At 45.4% G+C, this 25679-nt stretch overlaps 1 protein-coding gene across 1 annotated transcript in view; it reads left to right on the top strand.

Annotated features, from left to right (window-relative positions):
* The first annotated feature begins 712 nt into the window (after window positions 1-712).
* The window catches only part of PLCL1 (phospholipase C like 1 (inactive)), a 224073-nt gene continuing 199106 nt past the window's right edge, over window positions 713-25679 (top strand). The window contains 1 exon segment of the mRNA XM_064158489.1: window positions 713-1247. Coding sequence (XP_064014559.1) covers window positions 975-1247 — 273 coding nt within the window. The 5' untranslated portion in view covers window positions 713-974.

Below are 25679 nucleotides of genomic sequence, written 5' to 3'. Positions count from 1 at the left end.
GGCCCTGCAACGGCGATCCTGAGGGCTGTGGGCTCCTGCCCCGGGCCAGCGGTCTTGACGGGTTCGGGTCTGTGAGGGGCGCAGTGGGGCCTTAGCAGCAAGCTGTGGAGAGGAGGCCAAGTCGCAGCCTCGTCTGCTTTACTTTGGGTCTCAACGCGGATGTTTGCCATCTTTAGTGAGACTTTCCCCTCACGCCGGTGGGCTCTGCTTACTCGCCGGCAGTAACCGGGCCCCGAGCGTCGCGTTTCCCTTCACAGGGCAGTGAGTGCGGCCCTTCTTTTAACGCCTGGGCTTTCTCACGAATGGCGTCGCTACGAAGGCTGTTAAGACAATCCCCTCTTCCTCGCATGCCGCTTTCGCCCTGACACAGCCACAGCCCAAAGCTCCCTGTCATATACACGGGAGGCACGCACTCTGCTGTCCAGCACACACTTCACGCTTCCTCCCGGCGGAGGGGACGACCTCTCCCGCGCCTCTCTGCTAGGAGCCGCGATAGGCGGGAACCGGGTTCACCACTCCCCGTTCACTCACAGCCCTGCCTGCCCTCCCGTCGCCGTGCACAGCCCGCGACACGCCCCTCCCAGAAGCTTATTGGTCGCCATGGCGCCCCCCAGGTGGCTGCCGCAGCGCTGAGTGGTCCGCAGACCCGTCCGTCAGCACCGCCCGTCACAACACGCCCGGCTGCTGTCACAACAGAACAGTGCCGCGGTGGCGGCACTTCCTGCGTGCCGCTCCCCGCGGCCGCTCCGCTGGGTGCGCGGCACCGTTTCCCCGGCACCGCGGGGAGCTGTAGAGTGCCGCGCCGATATCTTCGGCTGCGGAAAACAGTGATGGCTCCACCAGAGAAAGTTGTCGGTGCTGCTGCCGCCGTGCCGTGAGGGAAGCGCCGCGGGACTCCCTTCGACCGTGTGTGCGTGTCCGCTCCCCGCCGCTCTCTTAGCGCCCCGAAGAAGTTGACATCGTTCAGCGGAGCGATGGCAGAGGCTGCCGGAAGCAGAGAGCCACCGACGGCAAGCCGTGTCCCTCTGGACACCGCTCACCGTGCCGAGGAGGAGACCGACCCGGCTTCGCTGGACGCCCCAGTGGCGGCCGCGGGCAAGAGGCGGGAACGGCGCAGCGGTGTCTCGGCTGTCGGTACCGCCGAGCGCTTCCCTGGTGGCAGCCTTGGGCCGGCAGCAGCCCCGGACCCCGACGCCTGCCTGCTGGAGGCGGCCAAGGCCACCCCCCGAAGGAGCAGCATCATCAAGGTAAGGAGGAGCCGCCACACCGGGAAGTTTCTGCCGGTCCTGCCTCAGCCCGTGCTGGTGGGGGAGGGAGCCCGACGCCCACACTCCTCTCAGGTGAAGTAGCCGCTACGGTGCCCTGCCACGTACCGAGCAAGGACGGCGGGGCTGCGGCGCTGCCTTCCCGGAGCCTTCCGCGGGAAGATGCATTCTCCCACGGGTTGCCCTGTGGGCGACTTCGGCTGGCCGGTGTCGCGGGAGCTGGCTCTGGTGCTGGGCGGTGGGAAGAAGGCTGCACGTCGGGGGCCCGGCCGCAGTTGTCTGTGCCCCGTGAGTTTGGCAGCAGAGCAGCTGCCCGCTGAGTTGTGAAGTTCTGGCGTGGTTGCTCGTATCGGCTCTTACTAAGTATTGATATAGCAGCTGGAGGCAGAGCGAGTGGCTTTTGTAGCCGTGGTTTCTCTGGCTCCTGAGCAGCCAAATCCGCGCTGGCACACGGTGAGGGAAGGCTGAATGTGGCGCAGATTGCTGCGGAGCAGCTCGGGGGTGTGACACCCTCTGTGTGACATTAGCAGCTCGGGCGTGATCTTAACACCCGCCGCCTTTTTAATAAACTGATAGGGAAAGTGGCCTTGTGGTTGTGTTGAGCTGATTTGTCCCCCAGTTTAGTTTTTAAGAACAAACGCTGTGGTTTGGGATTAAGTGATGTTTTCTTACCGGTACACAGACTGAGGAGACGGTGAATGAAGTCTCCTGGGCAAAGTTAATTTAGCGCATGTTCACACGGGGTCTTTTCTGAATGATTTGCACTTAAAAGGCGTCGGAGGAATAGTGAGAAACGAGACTTCACTTCGGTAGTTGTGTGAAGGCAGAGCCTTTAGCCAAAGGCTAGAAGCAGTGCAGGCAGCTCAGCTCTTAGGGCTTGATAGATCCAATCAAAGGAGGAATTGATAAACAAAACGTTTTCTTCTTGCATTTTAGAGCGTTCACATTCAGAGATAGTGAAGTGCAAAAGTGCCTCCGGGGTCCCTTGAAAATACCTCCTTGAAATGTTAACTCGTTAAAGCCAACAAAAGCTTTGAAGGTGTGGTTTAGCCTTCTAAAGACATCCCTTGAATGTGATGGGAATGTTTCCAATATGAAGTTACATAAATGCTCTGCTAAATCAGGACCAAAGTTGGTGAAGTGCTTTGGTATGGAAAGAGCATTTTGTCTTGGAATTGTGTGAAGGTTGCAAATACAGAGTCTTGGGTTTAAATTACAGAACATACAATAGTTTGAACAGATGGCACCGGTCTGGTAGGTAACTTCTCATGACTATGGGTTGATATTTAACAATGCTACTGATCTGTCTCCCAACTGGAGGAGATTTTTTTGAGCTGCATCCTGGGATGGTCTTTATCAGCAGAAAGATTTCTGATGGGGGTAACAAGTCATCGACACTGTTAGCTGAGACCTTACCAGTTTCTTATATGAGATGTGCTTTGGTTTTCCTTTGGCATACTAGAAAATGTGAGACACTTTAACTGGGAAATTAGATTTATTAGTTGGCATCTTTCAAGAATTTCTGATGCCCTAGGTAATGTTCATCAGGTGCTGAATGCAAACTTTTGAATGAATTAGAATATGTCACCTCCCTCAAGTTACCTTTTCTATTTGTTCATGGCTTCAGCATGCAAGAATTCTGTTCGAGCGTTGTGTATTTTGCAGGGGAATGAATTTACACTTTTGTTATATTAGATTTATATGAACATACAGATGTTTTAAGCAATAGGCAAAATAGTATTCCATCACTTTCCTTAAGCTAACTTTACCAGCTGAAGGGTAAAGGGACCTTAAGGAAGCAAGGGAAGTTGCAGAGGAAGGACAAGCTCTTTGAGTTGAATGCTCTTGCTCTCTTTTCTCATTTCTCTCCTACTTATTTCAAGGTGCGCTTTAGATGTGAGATGGTCTCGTTGGATTAAGAAAGAACTTAAAATTCTGTATATTTAGTTGAAGAGATATACTTTTAAGATCAGTTTTTTTCCCCAGCTATATTCTAGAATTCTGAGTTTCAAGGTTAACATCTGAAAGTGCAATTCCAGTGGAAGCCAGACTTGCTTACATTGTAGTGTTTTGGTATCCACAGTGTAACTGTGAAGTATAAAGGACTGTACTTGCTTGGAAAAAAACCCTTTCCTGCAGCAGATCACATCTGGCATATACTGCAAGTAAAATATGAACCCTTTGAGATAATCTTCAGTGCATTTATGTGCTCTATATTTGGCTTCAGAAACAAGAGAAGTCATTTATAGAAAAGGAACAAAATGTAGTTGGAATATTTTTATTCCCATTTTGCTTTTCTGATGCTCACAGCTTCTGTAGGTTGAGGTAAATTTGAAACAGCATTAATGAGAAATAGCTATAGCCTCTCTTGTGCTTTAGCAAATTGCCCTAATACATGTGCATTAGTTGTGTTTTGGGATTTATTTCTTTAGTGTTTTTTTTTGACCTTTGAGGAGTTACTGCAAAAGGAAGAGGTAAAAATCTTACTACAGAATGGTGCAAAAAGAGCTTTGCCGTGAGGAGCCTGCAGTCAACAGAGTATAACGGTTGGGAGGTAAAATTACAAGAGGGGCATCAGTGCAGAACTTGACCCATTTTTGAAGAAGCCTGAAGATGGACCATTGGCTAAATTGTTTGCCAAGCATTTTCTTTTTTTGAAGCTGTTTCTTTGTGAATAATCGAGAGTCAGTTGTTGGGAAATAAAATGTTAATTGCGATCACTTAAGTCAGGAGAGCAGAAGACAGTGCTTGAAGGACTCTGTGTGTTGTGTGGGGTTTTCTTTTCCATATGTAATGCTTTGTGGGGCTGCAAAAAGAGTTGACTGATGTTGTTTTCTTTCTGACATTGCCATGTAGAAGCATTTTAATACAGGGGTAGGAAGTCTGTGTCATTTGTTTGTAATGCCCACTGAAATAGTTTGTAAACATAAACCAAAATATTTCCCTGTCAGTTCTTGCCAGGCGTCTGTCTGTTTGCATGCAGTACAAACTTTTGGGACTACTGTGTTTGCTTTTTTAACTTCCTGGCTATTTATGTTAAGATCCTATGGCAGATAGGACATCCCTGCACTATGTTAGCAGCTGCAGACTGTGCCAATGAAGTGAACTTGAGGTACGAACTTGAGTCAGGCTTCGACTTAGTCGCAGTTGAGCTGTGAGACTTTCTGCTGAGGTTCTTCAAAGACCGTTTTCTTCTTTCATATATTTGTTTTTCTTCTTTAAAAGCCTATGAGTTGTCCTTGCCAGTCTTATTCTACTAGTCTAAGGACTGCAAGGCTTAAGGTTTTGCAGCTAAGTTCATTAGTGGAAGTTCATCTAACCAAGCTGTCGTATTTCAAGAAGTTTTATTTATGCTAGTGACACTTTTAGCTTTAAAAAAAACCCTACATTTTAAGGTTTAGTTTCCTTCGATTGGTGCTCTGAAGTGTGATGACAGAATTGAAGTGTTTCGGATATATGATACTTCAGTGCATGCAACATGGCTAATGAAGACTTTTTTTCAGAAGACAGAATTTTTCAGGACTGCAACTCAAGATTTTTGCTGTGTAAGTGTGTATTTAGATACTTGCTGCTTCATAACCTAAAACTGTGGCTGTGTAAGAGTCATTGAAGATTCGTTAGTTGATAGCCTGATGGTGACTTTACCAGAACTGCATTCTTTGGCATATTCATAACTACCTCAGAGAAAAAGAGAAAATCTAGGAAGAGAAGACATCTAAGAACACAAAAAAGGTATAGAGAAAGGCAAGAATGGCATGCTTAGATGTGGAAAGACTGCTGCAAAATGAGAAATTAATCCAATTCACCTGGAAAAAGGTAACTGGGCGACATTTTAATGTATGTAAATTTCCAAACACTGCAGAGAGAGAACCAGGGAGCTGTTGTTCACTGTTCCACAGTCTGAAGTAGGGAAAGCCCAGTAATAGTTACAGCAGCAGGTTTAGAATGAAGTATTTTCTGACACAGCCTGTAATTAAATCATGCTCTTAACAGCCACAGAAAGCTGTGGCAGTCAGAAACCTAAATGGGTTCATGCAGGTTCAAAACGACAAATTGGTGGAGGAGAGCTTCACAATGCACCAAAGACTCCTGACTTAAGTCCCTAAACTACAAGTGGTTAACACTGGGAAGCCACAGCAGAGATTGATCACTTTGTACTTTCCTGCTGTTTATACGTCTCCTGGTGCATGTCCTCTTGTAGCTGGGATACCAGCCTGGACTGACCTTTGTCTAACCCCAGATCTATTTGTTAAGGGAAGCTTAAATACACTATTAAGAGATGTGGAAGTCTTAGCAGTTATTGCTAATTTAAATATTACTTAGAAGTGGAAAGCATTCTTCTCAGTTACTTTTTTTTTGCCAGCTTTACAGAAGAGAAGCATTTTGGAGATATGTTTGTGTGTGAGTGGTGGACCATAGGTGTTTGTAGTCTTGGTAATATTTTCATAACACTGCACCTATATTCCATCCACCACACTTTTTTCCTCATAAGCAGCTACTTGAGACAACTTTGAACAGAATCTGTGCTGGCTGTTGACCCACTTTGGTCAAAAGAATTCTATCCAGCAGTTTTTCTAACTCCCCATCTTCCATGGTACCACAGAATTTTTTCACTAAGATACCTTCTCACGGAGGTCAGTGGGCATTGCAGACCGGGCTTTAGCTCCACCTTTCCCCTGTAAATAAATCAGGTTTGGTAGGTCCAGTATGGCTGTGCCTAAAATAACACCATAGTGAGAAGGATTTTAGGTCTTCTGGATTTTTTTTTTGTGCTGAGCTATTAATAATAATCACCTGTAGACCACAAGTCACTGAAGACTTAAGTGTATAAAGTGAGATTCAGCAGCAGGGTTTAGGCATGTGAGTCTTGTAATACTATCCTGAAGGCTCAGCTAGCTGCTTCTCAGAGATCTAAGTTGTGTCAGAAGTTTCTTAGGGAGATTTTTCTCTTGTACAGCAGTCACTTAACACTCACTGCTGAGCATTTTACTATATACCTTGTGCAGAAGCCAATTTATGAGTAATAGATGAAAGTCTCTTTCCATTCAATTTCATGGAATGGTTTTGTGTTTAAATTAGCCTTTCTATTTCTGATGGTTGGATTTGCCCCAAAATACTATAATTCCAATTTCTAGCCATCTCTGCTCTTAGGTGAGAAGTCATTTAACTTCTGCTCAAGTAGAACTTGGCCTGGCTAAAAGTCTTTTAAAAATCAGTGGAAGTCTTTACACTGACTTTTGTGTAAACTTTTTAGTACTTCAAAAAAAAAACAAACCCACAACCCCAAAACTCAACAGTCCAGGGCAAGCTGCTTCTATTAGACTTTTATAGTGGATTTGTCTGTTGTGCTGACTGCTGACTCTGGATAATTGTCCTTGTCGGTTGAGTCCATGTAGCAGATAGTGCAAGACCTGACTGGTGATCTTGTTAAACAGGTGGGTGGTGATGGATAATGGTATTGCATTTGTGGTATTGTAATAGTCAAGATTATTTGGATGCCTTTCATGGTGGACAGGAGAGGTGCCTGGGGACTGGAGAAGGGCAAACATCAGTCTTCAGAAAGGGTAAGAAGGATGACCCAGGTAACTATAGATCAGTCAGCTTCACCTCTGAATTACCTAAGGGTGGCCTTTTCTAAACAGATGGGACAATGTCCTTTCTGTAGGGTACCAGCAGGCCTAGTGAGCTGCAAACACAAGCTCTGGCAACTGGTTTTGGGAATTTGCCTGGCAGATTTTCTAGGTAAGAGGTAGAAGTTGGTATGGTTAGGAATAAGGGATGAAGTTGGTGATGCTGATTGATTTGGTTTTAAGCATCTTTCTGGTGGATTAGGAACTTCCCCTCCCCATACTATTGAAATTTACCAGACCAGCTCAGCGGGCTTGAAAGTAAGATGAAGCTCTATTTGCAGCAAAGCAAAACTGACAAGCATATATACACAATATATTTACAAATTAGAAATCTTACAGGAATCCAGACTGCTTGGAAGGGCTCAAAGCCACTCTATCTCCCTCTACCTTCCCAGACAGACAAAAGAATCACCAAAACTTATGTTGTTATGTGTTAGCTGAGATTAGTGGTGAGAAGTCAGAGCAGAGTGAGGAGGAAGTGAATAGATCCAGCATCACAGACCGGAGTGGGACAAACTGTTTACTTTTTGGCTTTTTATGCCTCTCAGCAAACCAATGAATGATTTGGACTTCACCATTGTTTTCTTTTTTTTACAACCAATAAGCTAATTTCTCTCCTTAAAATACTCCACTTAGCCTCAGACCAGCACAGCGTTACGAGCACGGGGACTGCTGTGCAGAGGTACATAAATGGCAGTCACAGCCAGCCTGCTCCTGGAGTGATGGCTCGTGTGGATAGAGCAGCAGCAGAGGAAAGCTTTCTGCTGCTTTCTAAATGAAACTAATTTTTCATGCCCCTGCAGAAGTGCAAACTCTGCTTGGTAGGATGATATTTTATTTGTTCTGTAGTTCCACTGAGATCAACTCCATCTGTAGCAAAAATGTTTTGTTTGAGTTAATAGTATGTTTGGGTTTTTTTTTTTGTCCTTCCCTATGGTGTATGTGAAGGCAGTTACTGTAGGACAAATAATTCATCCTTGGTGGAGGAATGTTTAGCTGATGGTGCTCAAACATCATCAGTATGTTTTGCTTTCCAGGATGCACCTGGAAGGCATAATTTCTGCTAATACCTTAGTGATTTATCTAAGAACTGAGAAATTATGTTCAGCATTACTTTTTATTGCACATGAGTTCTAGCATTCTTTTAAGCCAGTATGATTTGGGGGCTTTGACATGTACAACAGTTTAGGAACTACTCAGAGCAGATTAAAAACTTAGGTTACAGTATCACAGTATCGTCAGGGTTGGAAGAGACCTCACAGATCGTCAAGTCCAACCCTTTACCACAGAGCTCAAGGCTAGACCATGGCACCAAGTGCCACATCCAATCCTGCCTTGAACAGCCCCAGGGACGGCGACTCCACCACCTCCCCAGGCAGCCCATTCCAGTGCCCAATGACTCTCTCAGTGAAGAACTTTCTCCTCACCTTGAGCCTAAATCTCCCCTGGCGCAGCCTGAGGCTGTGTCCTCTCGTTCTGGTGCTGGCCACCTGAGAGAAGAGAGCAACCTCCCCCTGGCCACAACCACCCCTCAGGTAGTTGTAGGCAGCAATAAGGTCTCCCCTGAGCCTCCTCTTCTCCAGGCTAAACAATCCCAGCTCCCTCAGCCTCTCCTCGTAGGGCTGTGCTCAAGGCCTCTCCCCAGCCTCGTTGTCCTTCTCTGGACACGCTCAAGCATCTCAATGTCCCTCCTAAACTGGGGGGCCCAGAACTGAACACAGTACTCAAGGTGTGGTCTAACCAGTGCAGAGTACAGGGGCAGAATGACCTCCCTGCTCCTGCTGACCACACCATTCCTCATGCAGGCCAGGATGCCTTTACCAAATACTAAAGAGTTCTGAGTACCAGTCACAAAGTCCTGGAATGACTGTTGTTGGAACAGACATTGAAGATCATCTAATTCAAAGCCCTGTGCCATGGGCAGGAACACCTTTCACTAGACCAGGTTGCTCAAGGCCTCATTCCAGTCTGGCCCTGAACACCTCCAGGAAGGGGGCATCCTCAGCTTCCCTGGACAACCTATTCCAGTATCTTCTCACCCTTACTATAAAGAATTCCTTTCCAATATCCAGTCTAAATCTGCACCCTTCCAGCTTAAAGCCATTATTACAAGCCCTTGTAAAAAGTCCTTCCTCAGCTTTCTTGTAGGCCCTCTTCAGGTACTGGAAGGTTGCTGTGTCTCCTTGGAGCCTTCTCTATGCTGAACAGCCCCAACTATTTCATCCTGTCCTCATAGGAGAGATGGTCCAGACCTCAGATCATCTTTGTCCCTCCTCTGGACCTGCTCTAACAGTTCCATGTCCTCGCTGTGTTTGGGGCACCAGAACTGGACACAGTGCTGCAGGTGAGGTCTAGCGAAAGCAGAGTAGAGAGGCAGAATCACCTTGGTTGAGCTGGTCCTATTTCTTTTGATGCAACCCAGCACACAGCCGCCTTCTGGGCTGCCAGTGACCATTGACAGCTCATGGTGAGTTTTTCAACAGCCAGCACCCTCAAATCCTTCTCCTTAAGGCTGCTGACAAGCCATATTCTGCCCAGCTTGTATTGGTGTTTGGGGTTGTCCCTATCCAGGTGCAGAGCTCTGCAGCTGGCCTTGTAGAACTTCGTGAGGTTGCCTTGGACCCACCTCTCCAGCCTGTTCAGGTCTCTATGGGTGGCATCCCTTCCCTCCAGTGTTGACCAAGCCACAGCCTATGGCTGGGACAGATGTTAACCAGCACTTCTCTCAGTACAGTACTGGTACCAGTACAGGTTTGTATGTGTTTCTGTAGAAGTGTGTTCACAGTCACTGTCTTGTTCTTAAATATTTTCTGTGCTGTAGATAATCTTGGTTGTGAAGCCTACTGATGAAGACTTCTGATGTAAAAAGTTTCTTCTAGAAGACAGAACTTCGCAGTTTTACTAACTGTTGAGCCCTCTCATTGCACTGCCTCGATTTGAGGTTCATTGTTACTGTATGTATTTATTAAATTGAAAGTCTTTGACTACTAAATCTCTGTACACACCCTAACTCAAACTGAGAAAAGGTATTGCTGTGCCAGTTACATCAACAAAATTAGTCTTGAGATTATATTGGGGAGGGTACACCAAGTCATGTTATTGTGACATTGCCTGTTTAAAGGTGTGTGGAAGTCTAAAAAGTATCTGACATCAGATTTAAACAGTAAGGGTTTAGTTTTTGTTTTGTGGTGAGGATAATTTTTTTTTTGAGAGGGGAAATATTCTTGGTGCCTTCTGTCAGTTTTAGCCCACTGTTGTAATTTGCATGGAAGAATAAAGCATCACACTGTAGCTTAAGAGTAGATCGTTCTGTTAACACACGAAGTACAATATTGGGAACTCTGATTGTAAGTGTAGGTGGGTTCTGGGTCCTTGCAGAGGAAGCCTACAGGGTTGATTATTTATTTCTGTATTGGAAGAGCCAGGCAATTTCACTTTTCCTGTTGATCTTTTTATTGTTGTAAGAATATGTTTGAGTACCTGATAAGAAGTTGTGTTTTACTCAGCTGAGAAGTGACTGCTGATCTCTTCAAGCCAGAGCTATCAAGAAAGGGCCCTGTGAATGAATGAATTACTGTAAAATCTTTCTTTTTCCTGGTGAGATTGTGTAGGAGCTTGTTAAATTAGTTTGACAAATGTGATGGTTTAATAAAAGAATTCTATTCCATTGGAGTATAACACACCTCTGGGCACTATCTTGTGTAAATATTGTAATAAAGAAAACAATCAGTGTGTGCTGGCCAAAACACAGACGTTTGAATGCATTAAAGCTATGAAAACAGACTTTATGCAAAGATTTTCTGTTCTGTGATCAACACAGCTCGGTTCCAAGCGCTGCCTGGAAGCAAGTGAGCTTTGCTGGGGCTGACCCAGCAGGTCAAGTCATGCCCAAGTCTGTCTGGACATAAGAGTAAAGAGGGATTTGTTGTGAGAAATGTAGATGTATCCTGAAGGAATCATAAAATCAGTCAGGGTTGGGAGGGGCCACAAGGATCATCTAGTTCCAACCTTCCCGCTATGGGCAGGGACACCTCACACTAGATCAGGCTGTCTGGAGCCTCATCCAGCCTGGCTTGAAATACCTCCAGGGATGGGGCTTTGACCACCTCCCTGGGCAGCCTGTTTCAGGATCTCACCACTCATGGCGAAGAACTTCTTCCTAACGTTCAATCTGAATCCACCCATTTCTAGCTTTGTTCCATTTCCCCTAGCCCCCCTGACATCCAAAAATGCCCCTCCTCACCTTTCTCGTAGGCCCCCTTAAGGTACTGAAAGGCCTTGTCTCCCAGTGTTACATAAAATTTGCTGTACTTGTTTATAATTTGGAATTGCAAGCCATAGTATATATAGCTTGTGAATGTCTTTCTCCCTGTTCTGATTCACGCTGGCAGTTGCTCCCTAAAGCAATGCAGTTTTTGAGTATAAACAGCTTCTGCAGTCTCTGAAATCAGTGGCAATTTACCCCTTGCCATTAGTGGAGCAAGGACTGGGCTGAACACAAGCACCTGGTTGCTAAACCCTGTCATTTCCCATTGAAATGTTCTTCAGGCTCTTACAGACTTGAAATGTTGCTAATTTTTTTTTTAATGCAGATCCAACCTGGTGAGGATGGTTTGGCAAAGCTGTGTTCCCTTACACCTAAACAATGTTATTGCTGAAGGGTGAATGTGAGGAGGTTGTTTCCAGCTAATAGCTACTCTTAGAAACACAAAAAAAAGGAGTAGATTGCTATTTGAGTGGAAAAAAGAAGATGGAGGTGACTTAATAAACAGATGCACTTGCTGTGAGTTGTTTGCTTGGCGAGGCTGCTGCAGGGTCTGTGTGCTGAGTGCGTATTAACAATCCTCAGATTCAGTGCCTTTTTTTTACTACATCTTTATGGATGAGAGAGAAGTACCTTTGTAAGGTAGTGAGACACAAGTCTCAGGAATAGTGCTTGCGAGTATTTAATCTGAATGGACTATTCCAAACTTCACTGAGAGAAAGTTGGAGCCTGTTTGTGGACTGAAGAATATTCTCCCCATTGCCTTTAGTCACCACAGAGGAGTGCTCCCTGCAGCAATCTCTCGACTTGGAAGACCTACTTTTTTGGAAAAAATGACTCTGATCACTTAAATGACATTTTATTCTTGTTCTGAGCATAGATTACATAGACCAGTGTGAGGACTGCTGTGCTGTTGTGCCAAAGAAGCTTGATTGCAGCAGCACAGAGGGAGGATCAGTAAATATTTTGCCTTGGGATAACGAGATGCAATGCTTTGACGCAGCATGCTTTGCCTGGGCACGGTGGTTGTGCTGAAAGGGCATGGGTGTTTGGAGCAAGTAAAGCTGCAGTGGTAAGAAAAGGTTAATGTAATGAAAGGGAGTTAGCATCTTACAGTCTTTGCACTGAGCAAAAGAACATATCTTTCCCTGTCACAACTTCTCATGTGCTGGAAATGTAGCACTTTTGGTGAACTCTTGGAGAGTCTTTAAGTTGACTGCACCTTTGCCCCAAGAGCTCACCTTTCTGAGGGCTAACACCCAGGCCCACATTTACTGAATCCCCTTAAACCATATCCCTAAGCACCACATACAAAGGACTCTTAAACGCATCCAGGGTCAGTGACTCCACCACCTCGCTGAGCAGCTCATTCCTGTCTCTGACCACTCTCTCCATGACAGACTTTTTCCTAATGTCCAATCTAATCCTACCCAGTCTCAGCTTGAGGCCATTCCTTCTTGTTCTGTCTCCAGTTACCTGTGAGAAGAGACCAGCAACAGTCTTTCCACAATGTCCCTTCAGGTAGTTGTACACATCAATGAGGTCTCCCCTCAGCCTTCTCTTTTTCAAACTAAGCAGCCCCAGCTCCCTCAGTCACTCCTCATAAGATTTATTCTCCAGGCCCTCCACCAGGTTTGTTGCCCTCCTCTGGACCTGCTCCAGTATATTCACGTCTCTCTTGTATTGGGGTGCCCAAAACTGAACACAATACTTGAGGTGTGGCCTCACCAGAGTTGAGTCCAAGGGGACAATCAGCTCCCTACTATTGCTGGCCACAGTATTTTTAATCCCAGCCAGGATGCCATTGGCCTTCTTGGCCACCTGGGCACACTGCTGGCTCCCATTCAGCTGCCTGTCTTACAGCCCCCAGATCCCTTTCTGCCAGGCAGCTCTCCAGCCACACTGCCCCAGGCCTGTAGTGTTGCTTGGGGTGGTTGTGACCCAAGTGGAGGACCTGGCATTTGGCCTTCTTGAAACTCATCCCATTCATGTTGGCCTATTGATCTAGTCTATCCAAGTCCCTCTGAAGAGCCTCTCTACCCTCACTTGCATCAACACTACCACCTAACTTGGCAAACTCACTGCTGACACTCTCTGTGCCTGAATCAAGGTAATAAATATGTTAAAAAGAAGTGGTCTCAACACAGATCCCTGAGGAACACCACTAGTGACTGGCCACCAACTGGATTTAACTCCATTTAGAATCATTCATCTAGCACCAGCTCACATCTATGTGCTGAGAGAAGATGAGATGGAAGAGGAACAGTGCTGGGAAGCTGCCCCTTGCTGGTGCCCAATGGTGGCAGTGCCTGTGATATCTGGAGAAGTGAACAGTTTTGTTGCTTTACAGATATTTAGGACTTGCGTTCTGTGAAGCAAAGCCCCCTAAAGCTTACGAATATACAGCACAGTGTAGCAACAGCTCCTTGCCTTCTACATAGGAAGGCATTTTTCTTAGCTTTCTAAGGAAAATTGACCTGCAGCTGATGTCTAGCTTCCACATACCCCTTCTCTGCAAAGAGAGAACTCTGCATGTCCTTCAGGCTAGCCTTTAACTCCCCTAGAGATACTCATCTCTCAGCTTGAATAAACAGAGCTATATCCTACTGCAAGTGTGTTTGCCATGTTTTTCAGAGCTGCGATGATTTGAAAAGAATAGTGTAGGCACAGAGTTCTGCTCACTGGGTGAGGAGAGGAAAGAACAACTTTCTATCCTGAAAAGGTTGCAGCATTTTCTCTCTCCTTCAAACAGTTGGAAGGTGAAACCTGTTGAGATGCACCTTTTATTGTAGTGTAGATGTGGTAGAATCCAGAGACCTTTCTTTAATTTGAAATGTCATTTACTTTGTTTATCTATCTTTGTTTATCTATGCAGGGATGGCAGAGTGTCTCTGGCTGGTGTGGTGGCATATTGCACCCACGAGCCCATATTGCACAGCTCTCCAAATACCATTCAAGGGAAACACTGAAGTGTTTTCGTGTCTGGGTATCTGTACATTCTTAAGATCACAGTTCCACTCAGTTCATTCTCTTTAGTTCATTATCTTCCCTTCTGTCCTACCTATATATCACACATACTTCCATCCCACTTATATATTGCACATACTTTGCATGATAATAAAAATTCACAAAACGTCTTAGATTATTTTTTTATAGGCTCATTTTTGTGCTGTTTCAGCATTTTAGCAGGGGGAAATGATGATGTTGTTCCCTCTAGTGAACCCAAGAGCTAAACTTGGTCGTGATTCAAATGGAAAACTGCTTTAATTTGGCACTGCGGCAGAGATGTAAGAAAGGAAGCTACATAATCATTGAATGGTCTGGGTTGGAAGGGACCTCCAGAGGTCGTCTAGTCCAAATTCCTCTGTATTAAGCAGGGGCATCCTTAACTAGATCAGGTTGCCCAGAGCCCTGTTGAGTCTTACCTTGAATATCTGCATGGTTGGGGCCTCAACCACCTCCCTGAGCAACCTGTTGCAGTCTTTCACTACCCTCGTGGTAAAGAACTTGTTCCTAACTGTCATGGAGGGGTATTCTGCCTCCTGTGCCGGATTTGGCGGAGGGGAGAAATTAATTGGGGTGAGATAATATTATAGAAAAAAATATATTTATTAAATTCAGTATTCTGAACTCTTGCCACCCCCAACCACTGTATATTAATATTAAATTGCTCTTACACGGTTATGAAAACATTCTAGGATAAAATATGTACAGTGACTTATTAATTACTAGCAAACATTCAAACTATAAACAGAGAGAGGAGTTTTCCCCGCAGCAAATACCACTTGGGGTCTATATGCTATCTGCCCAGCAGAGCGGGCTGAAACTGATTCTGCTCTATGGCAGAGGCAACTTATATTACAGAGGTATTAAAGCATTTACTCACAACTCTTATTAATCAATAATCAACCTCCAGGGCTACGTCACAGCCTATGCCTAGTGTCCAAACTTCAGGGGATCTCTGCCCGTGGACTTTGAGGCTGGAATCCTCCCAGCTTGAGGGGAAAGGAGGAATCTTCTCAGCTTCTGGGGAAATGATGAGTTTTCCCGGTTTCTGGGGAAATGACTGGTCTCTGATCTGGTTCTCCTGGCGAGGGATGCAATCTCTGCCTTTGTGCTGCTGGCTTCTTCTGGATGCTTTGTCCAGGGATACATAGGCAGGATCTCAGGTGCAGGAGTTGGAAGTCGTGCAGGCTCAGCACGATTCTCAGGCGGCTAGCAGGCCGTGTGTGTGCAGACAATCCGGAGTCTGCTTCCTGGTTATCTCAGCGGCAGTGACGCTTACCAGGCAATGATAGGCAGCGAGCATGCAGGGTGTGCGCGGCTGCTGGGAGTCTGTGCTCCATAGGTAAAGCCAGGCAGTGCAGGATCTGGTCCTGATAACACAGTGGCATGCAGATGTGCACAGCTGTCTGGAGACTATAGGCTCCACATATATATATAGGCAGGCTTAAATGAGCTCTGCAACTAAGGTATGCAGGCAGGGGTCTGAGCTGTGAGTGAGGCTCCGAGTGTGAGCAATGGAGTCTGAGTGTGGGGGTCTGAGCTATGCAGGTGAGTCAGAGCCTGAGAGTCTGAGCACGTTGTTTACCTGTGCACCCCTATTTATTGAATGTGGACTGAGATTAATGGCTCCTTTGGCCACTAGAATGACCAATCAAGTTGGCAGTCAGCCAAACCTTACCATAATAGGCAGAAGCTCTTGCCTGGACTTGCCCAAATATGGGGATCACATGGGCTTACCCCAGAGAGACACGAGCTGGGTGTGTGGGGGCTTACACAACCTGTTTACAACCAGGGGTCCTGGCAGAAAAACATGTCCAGGCTGGGCAAGGCGTAAACAAGCCTATTTTCGGCCCTGCAGGCCCTCCACGACACTAACATCCAATGGTTTCTGCTGCCAAATAATTTGCCCATACTGCAAATAGTTTAATTTGTCTCCTGCTCTTTTTGATCTACCATAAATACAATTTTTAGTAGTTTATTTGAAATATTTTTTTTAAGAACAGAAACTGAGCATATACAAGTCCTGATTTTAAACTGACAATCATCAGGAGTTAATCTAAACTAAAGCTGGTGCTGGGTTGTCTTTGGGTCTATTATGCTTCAGTAAAGTAGTGGATAAATGCAGTTATGGAAGTAAACGATGTGAAAGAATAATACTGTAGGAAATATGTACACACATTGTATATTCATGTAACTTGCTGATTGCTTTTCAGTTGGAGATCTTGGCTGTACGTTGATTTGTATACCAGATTTTGCCCCGTTGCAGGACTTGAAGATTTGAAGATTTTTTTTTCCTCCCCTCTTATATGTTTTTGAAAACATTGTGGGGTTTTAGTCTCATTTGGATTTGGGTTGGTCCTTTTTTAGTGTTTTGCCACTATATGATGCATGTTTTGGTTGCTGTATAAAAGATTTTACTCTGTCAAGGGACATTTGAGCTACCTGACACACTCTCTGCTCTACTGGTAGTGGCAGTTCCATTACATTTGGAATTTAAGATCCCTTTAAAAAAAAAACATTGGAGCCAAATTCCAGAGCATTTAGAACTCTAGACATCAGGGCGGCATTAAGCATCCTTCTAGAAGGACCTGAGGTGGCTGGCTGCATTACAGAGCTGTGAGATGAGCTTCTAATGATGTCAAATGAAGCGCTAACAACCGAGGAACTTCAAGCTTTTCTCTCCTCCTGTGATGATTTAGTGATCAATAGCACTAAAAAAATCCAAGCAATGCACTAGGGAGAGTTGCTGCTCTTCTCTCGTGGTTGCTTAACTTCCAAAATAAGCTTTGTGGTGTTCCTGGTGATGATAATGATTAATGCTTCCTTTGCTGCTATTTTTGCTTTTGGTTTTGTTTTTTTCCCTGTAGTCTGTATACTACATGAGAAGTTTGCCTCTCTCCCAGCAGGTCATTCCAGCCTTACCTAGCTGCTTAACATGCTGGGTGGGATTGTGTCGTGGAGAGGTTTCTCTTATTCCTCCCCTGTTAGGGGGAGGTGAGAAATTAATTTGAGGAGGTTTTGATTTTTTAATAAAATTATTTATTAAAATTAATACTTACAAATTTGTACCACCCCCAACCACTATGAAATCAGGTTCGTTATGCAAGTTTATGAAAACAGCTTGGGATATATTTACAGGGATTGATTATTAAATGGAAATATCAAATTATCAACAACTATAGACAGAGAGAAAGATTCCCTAGGGCTTAATGCCTCTTAACAGCTATACTGTTTGCCCAGCAAGGGCTGGAACTGTGTGTGCTCTTCAGACAGAGGTAACTTATATTACAAAGGAATTAAAGCTTGCTTAGATGTGTTGCTCAAGTATTAATCATTAATCACCCTCCCGGGAATCTGTCACAGCGTGTGCCCAGTGTTTGGGGTCTTGGTAAAGCTGGAATCTGTCCCGGCTTGCAGGGGAATTGATAAGGGTTCCCAGTCTCTGGGGTAACAGAATTTCTCTAACCTTCTCTCCTGGAGTGGTCTCTGCCTTGGTGCTGCAGCTTCTTCTGGAGGCCGGTGTCCAGGGATGATCAGCTGGCAGGATTCCCAGATGCAGGAGAAGGATTTGTCTGTGCAGCTTCTAACACGGTCTCACAGCTAGCAGGCTGCGTTTGCAGGTTTGCAGACAGTCTGAGGGTCTGCTGGGCCTGGATCTTTCTAGACTTACAAAACAGCTGGCAAGCAGGGTCTGTGCCATGCTTCAGGGAGACGAGCTCTGTAGGTAAGTGCAAGGTAGCAAGTCAGTAGGTATGGCTGCTCTTGAGCTTAAGCAGGGGGCTCTCGGCTCCCCATATATGTATGGAGTGCAGGCGTGCATGCGCTCTGCTTCTCAAAGGGTTCGCAGGCAGCTTAACTGCGCCTTGACATCAATGCAAGAGGTCTGTGCTGCCTCAGTAATGCTTGCAAGTGAGTAAGGCCTGATCTGGTGTCTAGGCCATGCAAGCAGGTCAGGGCAGCAGGGTGCTGCTGTGGATCAGAGCTGAGCCTGAACGCTCTAAATGCTCTGACCTTCTGAACAGTCTGAACCGTCTGACCACGTGGTGCTGCTATGCACCCCTCTTTATAAGCTCTGAGCCGAGATTCGTGGCTCATTTGGAGCCATCTAAAATGACCAGTCAGGCTGGCAGTAAGCCAAACCTTACCCCAATAGGCAGTAGAGACATGCCTGGACCCTCCCAATAGGGGATTACCTGGGTGGACCCCAGGGGCACACGGGCTGGGCATGTGTGTGTTACGTGACCTGTTTACTGCCTCGTGGGTCCTGGCAGAAAAACATGTCCAGGCATGTAGAGGCATAGAAAAGCCTCAGTTTTGGGGCTGCTGCCCCTCCACTGCAGATTGATACTTGGATTTACAGAGCTGTCCAAGTGCCCTCTTCCCTGAGGACATCACTGTACTTTGTCCTGGGAGGTGTGAAAAGCAAGAAGAGAAGTTAAACTGCACCTAGAAAAGCATTCTATGTGTTGGAGGAGGACAGCCTAGGAATTACTTCCCTTCTCTTGCTGTCTTTAAAGGAGGCTGTGCACTGTGCAAGAGTATGTTTGCAGGGGAAGGACCCTTTGACCAGAAGAGAAAGCAGAGCTTGTCAAGACTTAACTGTGGGACCTTGCCAACCTAATCCTATGTAAATAAGCTGCTGGAGGGGATACTGCTTGTGTTAATGCAGCATGGCATTGGAGTATCTCTTAATATAGACCACAAAGGTTGGGATGGACCCAGAAAATCCTTCCTTTTCACTGGGGCACAGGGAAGGGGGAAAATATGTCATGAATTTAGTTCACACTTTTTGATGTCACTTCTCCTGTATTTTTCTGTTTTTTATTCCCTGTGAGTAAGGGTAATTTATACCTAAAAGCTTTCTCCTATGTAGCCATCCCTTGTCTATTCTATGAAGATGATGTATGTGGGGTGTTAGAAGTTGGGAACAGGGGAGACTGGAAGCACTGAATGTGTCTGGATGTGTGGAGCAGGACAGCAGTGGAGACAGCCTGCAGTGTGACTTAATGAGCCCTTGGCTAAGTATTTCTAACCTTTGCCAGAGTCTTCAGCCATTCCTAAATAGCTGCTTTACCTCATTTTATGGACAAATACTTCTGCTCTCTCCTATTTTATTCTCCTTTGTTTTGCTACTTAAAAATAGAGCAGTTTATGTTCTCCCAAAACAAATAGTCACCAGTTAATGGTGGAGATCATTAATCATAGAATCAACCAGGTTGGAAGAGACCTCCAAGATCATCCAGTCCAACCTAGCACCCAGCCCTAGCCAGTCAACTAGACCACGGCACTAAGTGCCTCATCCAGGCTTTTCTTGAACACCTGCAGGGACAGTGACTCCATCACCTCCCTGGGCAGCCCATTCCAATGCCAATCACTCTCACTGTGAAGAACTTCCTCCTAACATCCAGCCTATACTTCCCCCAGCACAACTTGAGACTGTGTCCCCTTGTTCTATTGCTGGTTGTCTGGGAGAAGAGACCAACCCCCACCTGGCTACAACGTCCCTTCAGGTAGTTGAAGATAGCAATGAGGTCACCCCTGAACCTCCTCTTCTCCAGGCTGAACACCCCCAGCTCCCTCAGTCTCTCCTCACAGGGTTTGTGTTCCAGGTGGTACATCTCCAGTGTTCTGTCCACATTTTAATGGGGTTTTGCCCTGTATTTTAGGAATTAAATCTGTGTGGCTTTGAAACTATTTGAGATGTATTTCCTTTTCCAGATGGCTGGTCAAGCCATGGCAGCACTGGTCAGCCTGTGAATGTTCAATTTGAAATTTGATGGTTTGGGGGTTTTTTGGTGGGTGGTGGTTGTTTTTTTTCTACTGATTATCCACTATAACCTTGTTACTGTCATCACAGAATCTGCCCCTCGATTTTGGTCTGTAGCCTCGCCTGCTCAAATTCTTGAGAAACAGAAGGCAAATTGAGTGAAGATATAAAAACAATGCATAAAATTCCAGATTAAGTCCCCTTTGAGATGACTATCAGAAAAAAACATGCTCTCTTAGTTTCCTGTCATGGCAGTGTCTTGCTAGTGCCAGGTTCAGCTCTCACTAATGTGTGCTTTGACTTCATGCCCCTGAGTAGTTCAAAGCTCAGTATCAGATTAGTCGCTGGCTGCTTTCAGGCTTCTGCACCACCATATCAGGGTTTGCCAGAACTTGTGCGAGGGATTCACTGTGAAGCTAAGGTTGGACTATTAAGAGTGACAATACCATGTTGTCAGCAGGCTTGATGAGTACTACTGTCATTTGGCTTCTTTAAAATAAAGGTTTTTTAAAAAGCATTATTAAAAGCATTATTGTCTTTTACCTGACAAAAGTTTCTGCATGTAACTGGTTCAGAGCAGTCTTGAGGAGAAGCAGTTTGGGGGTGTGAGTTGATTTAAAAACTCACCATGAGCTGGCAAAGGTTGCTGGCAGCCCAGAAGGCAGCTGTGTGCTGGGCTGCTTCAAAAGCAGTATGAACAGCAGGACAGGGAGGGAATTCTGCTCCTCTGCTCTTATGAGACCTCACTGTGCCCAGCTCTGGAGCCCCCAGCACAAGAACGACAGGAACCTTGATGGAGAGGGTCCAGGGGAGGGCCACAAAGATTATTAGAGTGCTGAAGCACTTCCGTGGGGCCAGACTGAGAGAGTTGGCACTGATCAGCATTGAGAAGAGCGCATTGAGAAAAGAAGGCTTGAAGGAGACGTTAAAGCAGCCTTCCAGTTCCTGAAGAGGGCTTACAGGAAAGCTGGGAATGGACTTTATACAAGGGCTTGTAGTGGCAGGACAAAGTGGAATGGCTTTAAGGTGAAAGAGGGGAAATTTAGACTGGATATTAGAAAGGAATTCTTTCCAGTGAGGGTGATGAGATGCTGGAACAGGTCGCCCAGTGAAGTTGTGTATGCTCCCTCCCTGGAGGTGTTCAAGGCCAGGTTGGATGGAATCTTGAGCAACCTGGTCTAATGCAAGGTGTCCCTGCCTGTGGCAGGAGGGTTGGAGCTAGATGATCTTTAAGGTCCTTTTCCAACTGAAACCATTCTAGGATTCTATGAAAAGTAACTTTGGATCATGCAGAAGCTATTATGGTTATTTCTTTTACCCTCCTACAGTAGCCATAATAATGTAGTGGTGAATCTTCAAGCGTGCCAAAATACTTTCAGAGATGAAAACCCTATGCTCTGTCTTTCTGGGAAGGAATACAAGGTGCTGGACAAAGAAGACCAAATGCTTTGAATGCATGTCACTTTGAGTCTGTTGGTGAGAGAGAAACAGACAAGGATTTAACATATACAAGGACACTACAGCAAAACAAAAGTTCAGGGTGCTTTGGTTCTTTGTAAGCTTCTCCTCTAAAAGGAATATGATTACAGCACTGATTAGGAGGTTGGAGAAAGAGCTGAGAGAACAGAGAGAAATGACAGCAGAAAGGTTCTTTTATTTAACGAGAAAGGAGTCTTTGTGATGAGGAAGCATCACTTTCCAGAAGAATGAGACTCTTATGCCACTCTGTTAGAACAGAAATGAAATTCTTTTTCTCTCCACCCAGCTTTGAGGATGTTGGATTTCTCTGCCTTGTTTGCTAAGGGTGAGGTTAAAGAGGATGCACTGTCTCTTGTGCTGGGCTGCTTGGCTGCACCCTGGCTATGGCTTCCAGTCTGCATCACTTTGGGGGAAGCCTCCTTACCTTAAGAACAGCTTTTACAGAAAATTATGTTAAAGCCTTTGTTATGAATCTGACAAATGTTGCTTGTGAGCTACTCCTATAGCAGCAGCTAGTCTTAAATCTCAGTATCTTGTTCTTTCTGGGAACGGCATGTAAAGGTGGAGATTATTTATACATTACTTTCCCAACTAACATGAGAAGCTGAAGAGTCTTTGTTGGTGATCCTGGTTGGCATTCATGATGCACGTTTTGCTGGACTATATCCTGAGACTGTTTAGGTTTCCAGAATTCCGAGTGTAGGAGGTTTGGCTTCTGGGTCACAGAATTAAGGCACAAACAGCGTCAAATGCATAGGCTGGCTTTATTGCATTCACACAACTTACACACGTGAGGGTAGGGATGGGGAGAGGGAAGAGAGTAAGAGAAGCAAGGGAGGAAAAAGAAAAGGAAGAAATACCCCCATGCAGAGGGGAGAGGCCACTCCAGAGTGATTTGGCGTCCTGAAAGTCCATTGTGGGTGGGGAATGTTCAGTCTGCTAGTCGAGGCTTCTCTTCTTTCACCTGGTTGCCTTGTTGAATATGCATGTTCTTCTAAGAATCACTTAGCATATTTCCAGGAATGATTTGCTTAGCCAGGCCCACTGTCCAGTGGTATTGGGCATGCTTAGTCTGGTAGGGTGTTTCCAGGGTTGAGCCCCCCTTATCTGACTGGTTTCTCTGAAATGATTGCTGCTGTTTGATAAACCAGGAGCTGCGAGACTGTGGCTGGGTCGAAATTAGCATCATCTTCCACAACAGGAAACCCTCACCTCCTGTATGTGCTAGGTGACGTGAGCTCGGTTCCAGCTATGGTGGTCCAGAACGGTGGTCTTTTAGTCGATGCAAGTGAGCAATCAGGCAGGCCATCTCAAGACAGCATCCATGAGCTCACTCTGCATTCCCCCAGTTGGTCTCTTGTCCAGCCATTGCATTTTAGGGAGCTCTTGGGGGTCAGAGCTTATTCAGGGCGATTTTTGGGACGGGGAACGTGAACAGGATGCCTGCTTAGCATTTCTTGGAAATCTAGCCCAAAATAATTTTTTCTGAGATGTTGGGAGATATTGTTTGTCTCAGTCACTGACATAGCTTCATGGTTCTCTATCATTTTACTGAAGTCAGTTACTGGAAGTTCCTTTTGGTTTTTGGCAAGGCCAAAGCAATTTTACCTTGGGATTTGGCTGGCTCTGCTGGAATCAATATGTTCTTGCCATATTGGATACCTTCCTTTGGGTTTTCTCCCAGAGTGGCTCTATACAGGGCAACAGCCAGGTCATAGATAACTCTTGACAAAGGCCTTGCTAGAAACTTATTTTTGACTTCTTCACAGAGTGATTTGCCATTGGAATGGGCTGCCCAGGGAGGTAGTGGAGTCACCGTCCCTGGAGCTGTTCAAGAAAAGCCTGGATGAGGCACTTAGTGCCATGGTCTAGTTGACAAGATAGGGCTGGGGGATAGGTTGGATTGGACGATCTTGGAGGTCTCTTCCAACCTGGTTGATTCTATGATCCTATGACTTATTTTGTATGCTCAGAGGGCTGGAACACCTCACCTATGAGGACAGGTTACGAGAGTTGGGGCTCTTCAGCCTGAAGAAGAGAAGGCTTCGAGGAGACCTTGTAGTGGCCTTCCAGTATCTGAAGGAGGCCTACAGGAGGGCTGGGGAGGGACTATTTACAAGGCCTTGTAGTGACAGGACAAGGAGTAATGGGTTTAAACCAGAAAAGGGGAGATTTAGACTAGATGTTAGGAAGAAGTTCTTTCCAGTGAGGGTGGTCAAACAGTGGAACAGGTTGCCCAGGGAATTTGTGGATGCTGCCTCCCTGGAAGTGTTCAAGGCCAGATTGGATGAGGCCTTGAGTGACCTGTTCTAGCAGGAGGTGTCCCTCCCTATGGCGAGGGGTTGGAGTTGGATGGTCTTTGAGGTCACTTCCAACCTAAACCATTCTGTGACTCCTGCTGGCCATGCTGATACAGGCTAAAATGCCATTGGCCTTCTCTGCCAACTGGGTACACAGCTGGCTCCTGTTCAGCCCAGGTCCTTCTCAGCCAGGCTGCTCTCCAGCCACTCACCCCCCATTCTGTAGTGCTACGTGGGGTTATTGCGGCCAAAACAGAAGCATGACATGAATGCAACAGCGGTGACAGCATGGTCATGAATGTAACAGAGTGTGGTGGTTCAGAAGGACAAACGCCCTCCCTTGGGTTAGTTTGCTGGTGATTCCTTGCCTACCTAATGGAAACCATTGGGTCAGATTAAGTTTAGATGCAATTAATAGTTCTCTGACACAGTTACAGTTTGGATAAGATATGTTTTAGATTTTTATTTGCTCTTAAGATATAATAAAAATCCAACTAACTGTAAGCACAAAGGAGATTTTTTTTTTTCTCAGCTTAATCTTGTAAACATCATTGGAAAATAATTGCTTCCTTCTCAGCTTTGTGTTCCAGAGGGGTTGAAGAAACCAACTTTTCTTGTGCTGGGTGGGACGTTCCTCTGAACACTGTTTCACTGGTTCTTCCAAGCTCTAGAGAAGTTTTAAAGCTGGCAGATGAATTATGGTTTCCTCTTCCTGTCTTCCTTTTGTCAGTTTTGTTCTGAAAGTGGAGATAACTGCAGCTTTGGTTACAAATTAAATCCTCCAGGCTTTGTGTGGATATTGCTTGCATTAAAATACTCTTACATAGTCCAAACCCAAGGCTTTGCTGCTAATCCAGGGAAGATGTTTAAGTGATTAGTTGGGCCTTAAGAGTGTGCTTGAACAAAATGTTTGTGTACTTTGATCCAGACAAATTGGAGGTTGGGCTTGAAGGATGAGTTGTTCTGGCACTGGTGAAGGACAACTGCTGCTGGGCTGAAGCAGCTCTGAGATAACTAGAAGAAATTGCTGGCTCTTCTGATTTGACTTTTAGTCTCCCCATCACTGTGTTAATTATAATAGCAGTAATAATAATAGTTAAACAAAATAGTTTGGGGTAGCAAAGACTCCACTGCATTGGCAGTTGATTGTAGACATTGCTGTGGTAGCAATGTCCAGCCTTGGAAAGAAAGCTCAGCCTGGGGCATTAAAGTGTGTTGCTACTACACAAGTTTCCATAAAAAATAATGTAAATGGTAAATTTGGTCTGGATAAACCTTTTTGGGGCAGCAGCTCTGTCATAGAAAGAGGGCAATACTGTTCTCCCAAAAGCTACTGCTCTGCTGAAAAATGTTGGCACCACATTGATCCAGAACTTGTCAGAACTGCGTGTTATGGACATGGGAAGAAGAAAACATTGTCATGGAAGCACAGAGGTTTTAGCGTGGAGACACAGAAATAAGCTCACAAATATTTTTATTCCTACCCAAACAATTCATGTAATATAAGCAGAAGCTTAGTCTGATCTGCTGCAGAGTCCCACAGTATGGACTAGAGTGCTTTGAGAAATGAGAAGCTTATCTCTTGGATTATTCATTCTAATCATGTCAGCAGGTTTTTAAAGCACCCCTCTTGTGTGTGGGGGTCTGTTCTTTGCCCTTGATGTCAGCCAGACAAGCTCTCGTTGAATCTGTGATGTGAATCATTGTGAAGGTAGATTGAGCCTGATACTACTGCTCGCCTTCATGCACTGTGAACTTGTAGATTGGGCTTCAAGATGTTAATGGAGGCAGATTTTTTACATTTAGAGTGAGACAGAGCATTGAAAATTTGCCCACATGGACACCTAATGTAATTTTTAGATTGCTTACTCCTTGACTGCCTTAGGGTGGGTTTGCTGATCAGTTCTAACATTGGAGTAGAACCATGTCCCAGAATCGCAGAAACATCCAAGTTGGAGAAGACCCTCA

Source organism: Pogoniulus pusillus, chromosome 2 (assembly GCF_015220805.1).
Source record: "Pogoniulus pusillus isolate bPogPus1 chromosome 2, bPogPus1.pri, whole genome shotgun sequence".
NCBI lineage: Eukaryota > Metazoa > Chordata > Aves > Piciformes > Lybiidae > Pogoniulus > Pogoniulus pusillus.
Note: the sequence above shows the minus strand (reverse complement) of the source record. Positions and strands in the feature narration are given on the sequence as shown.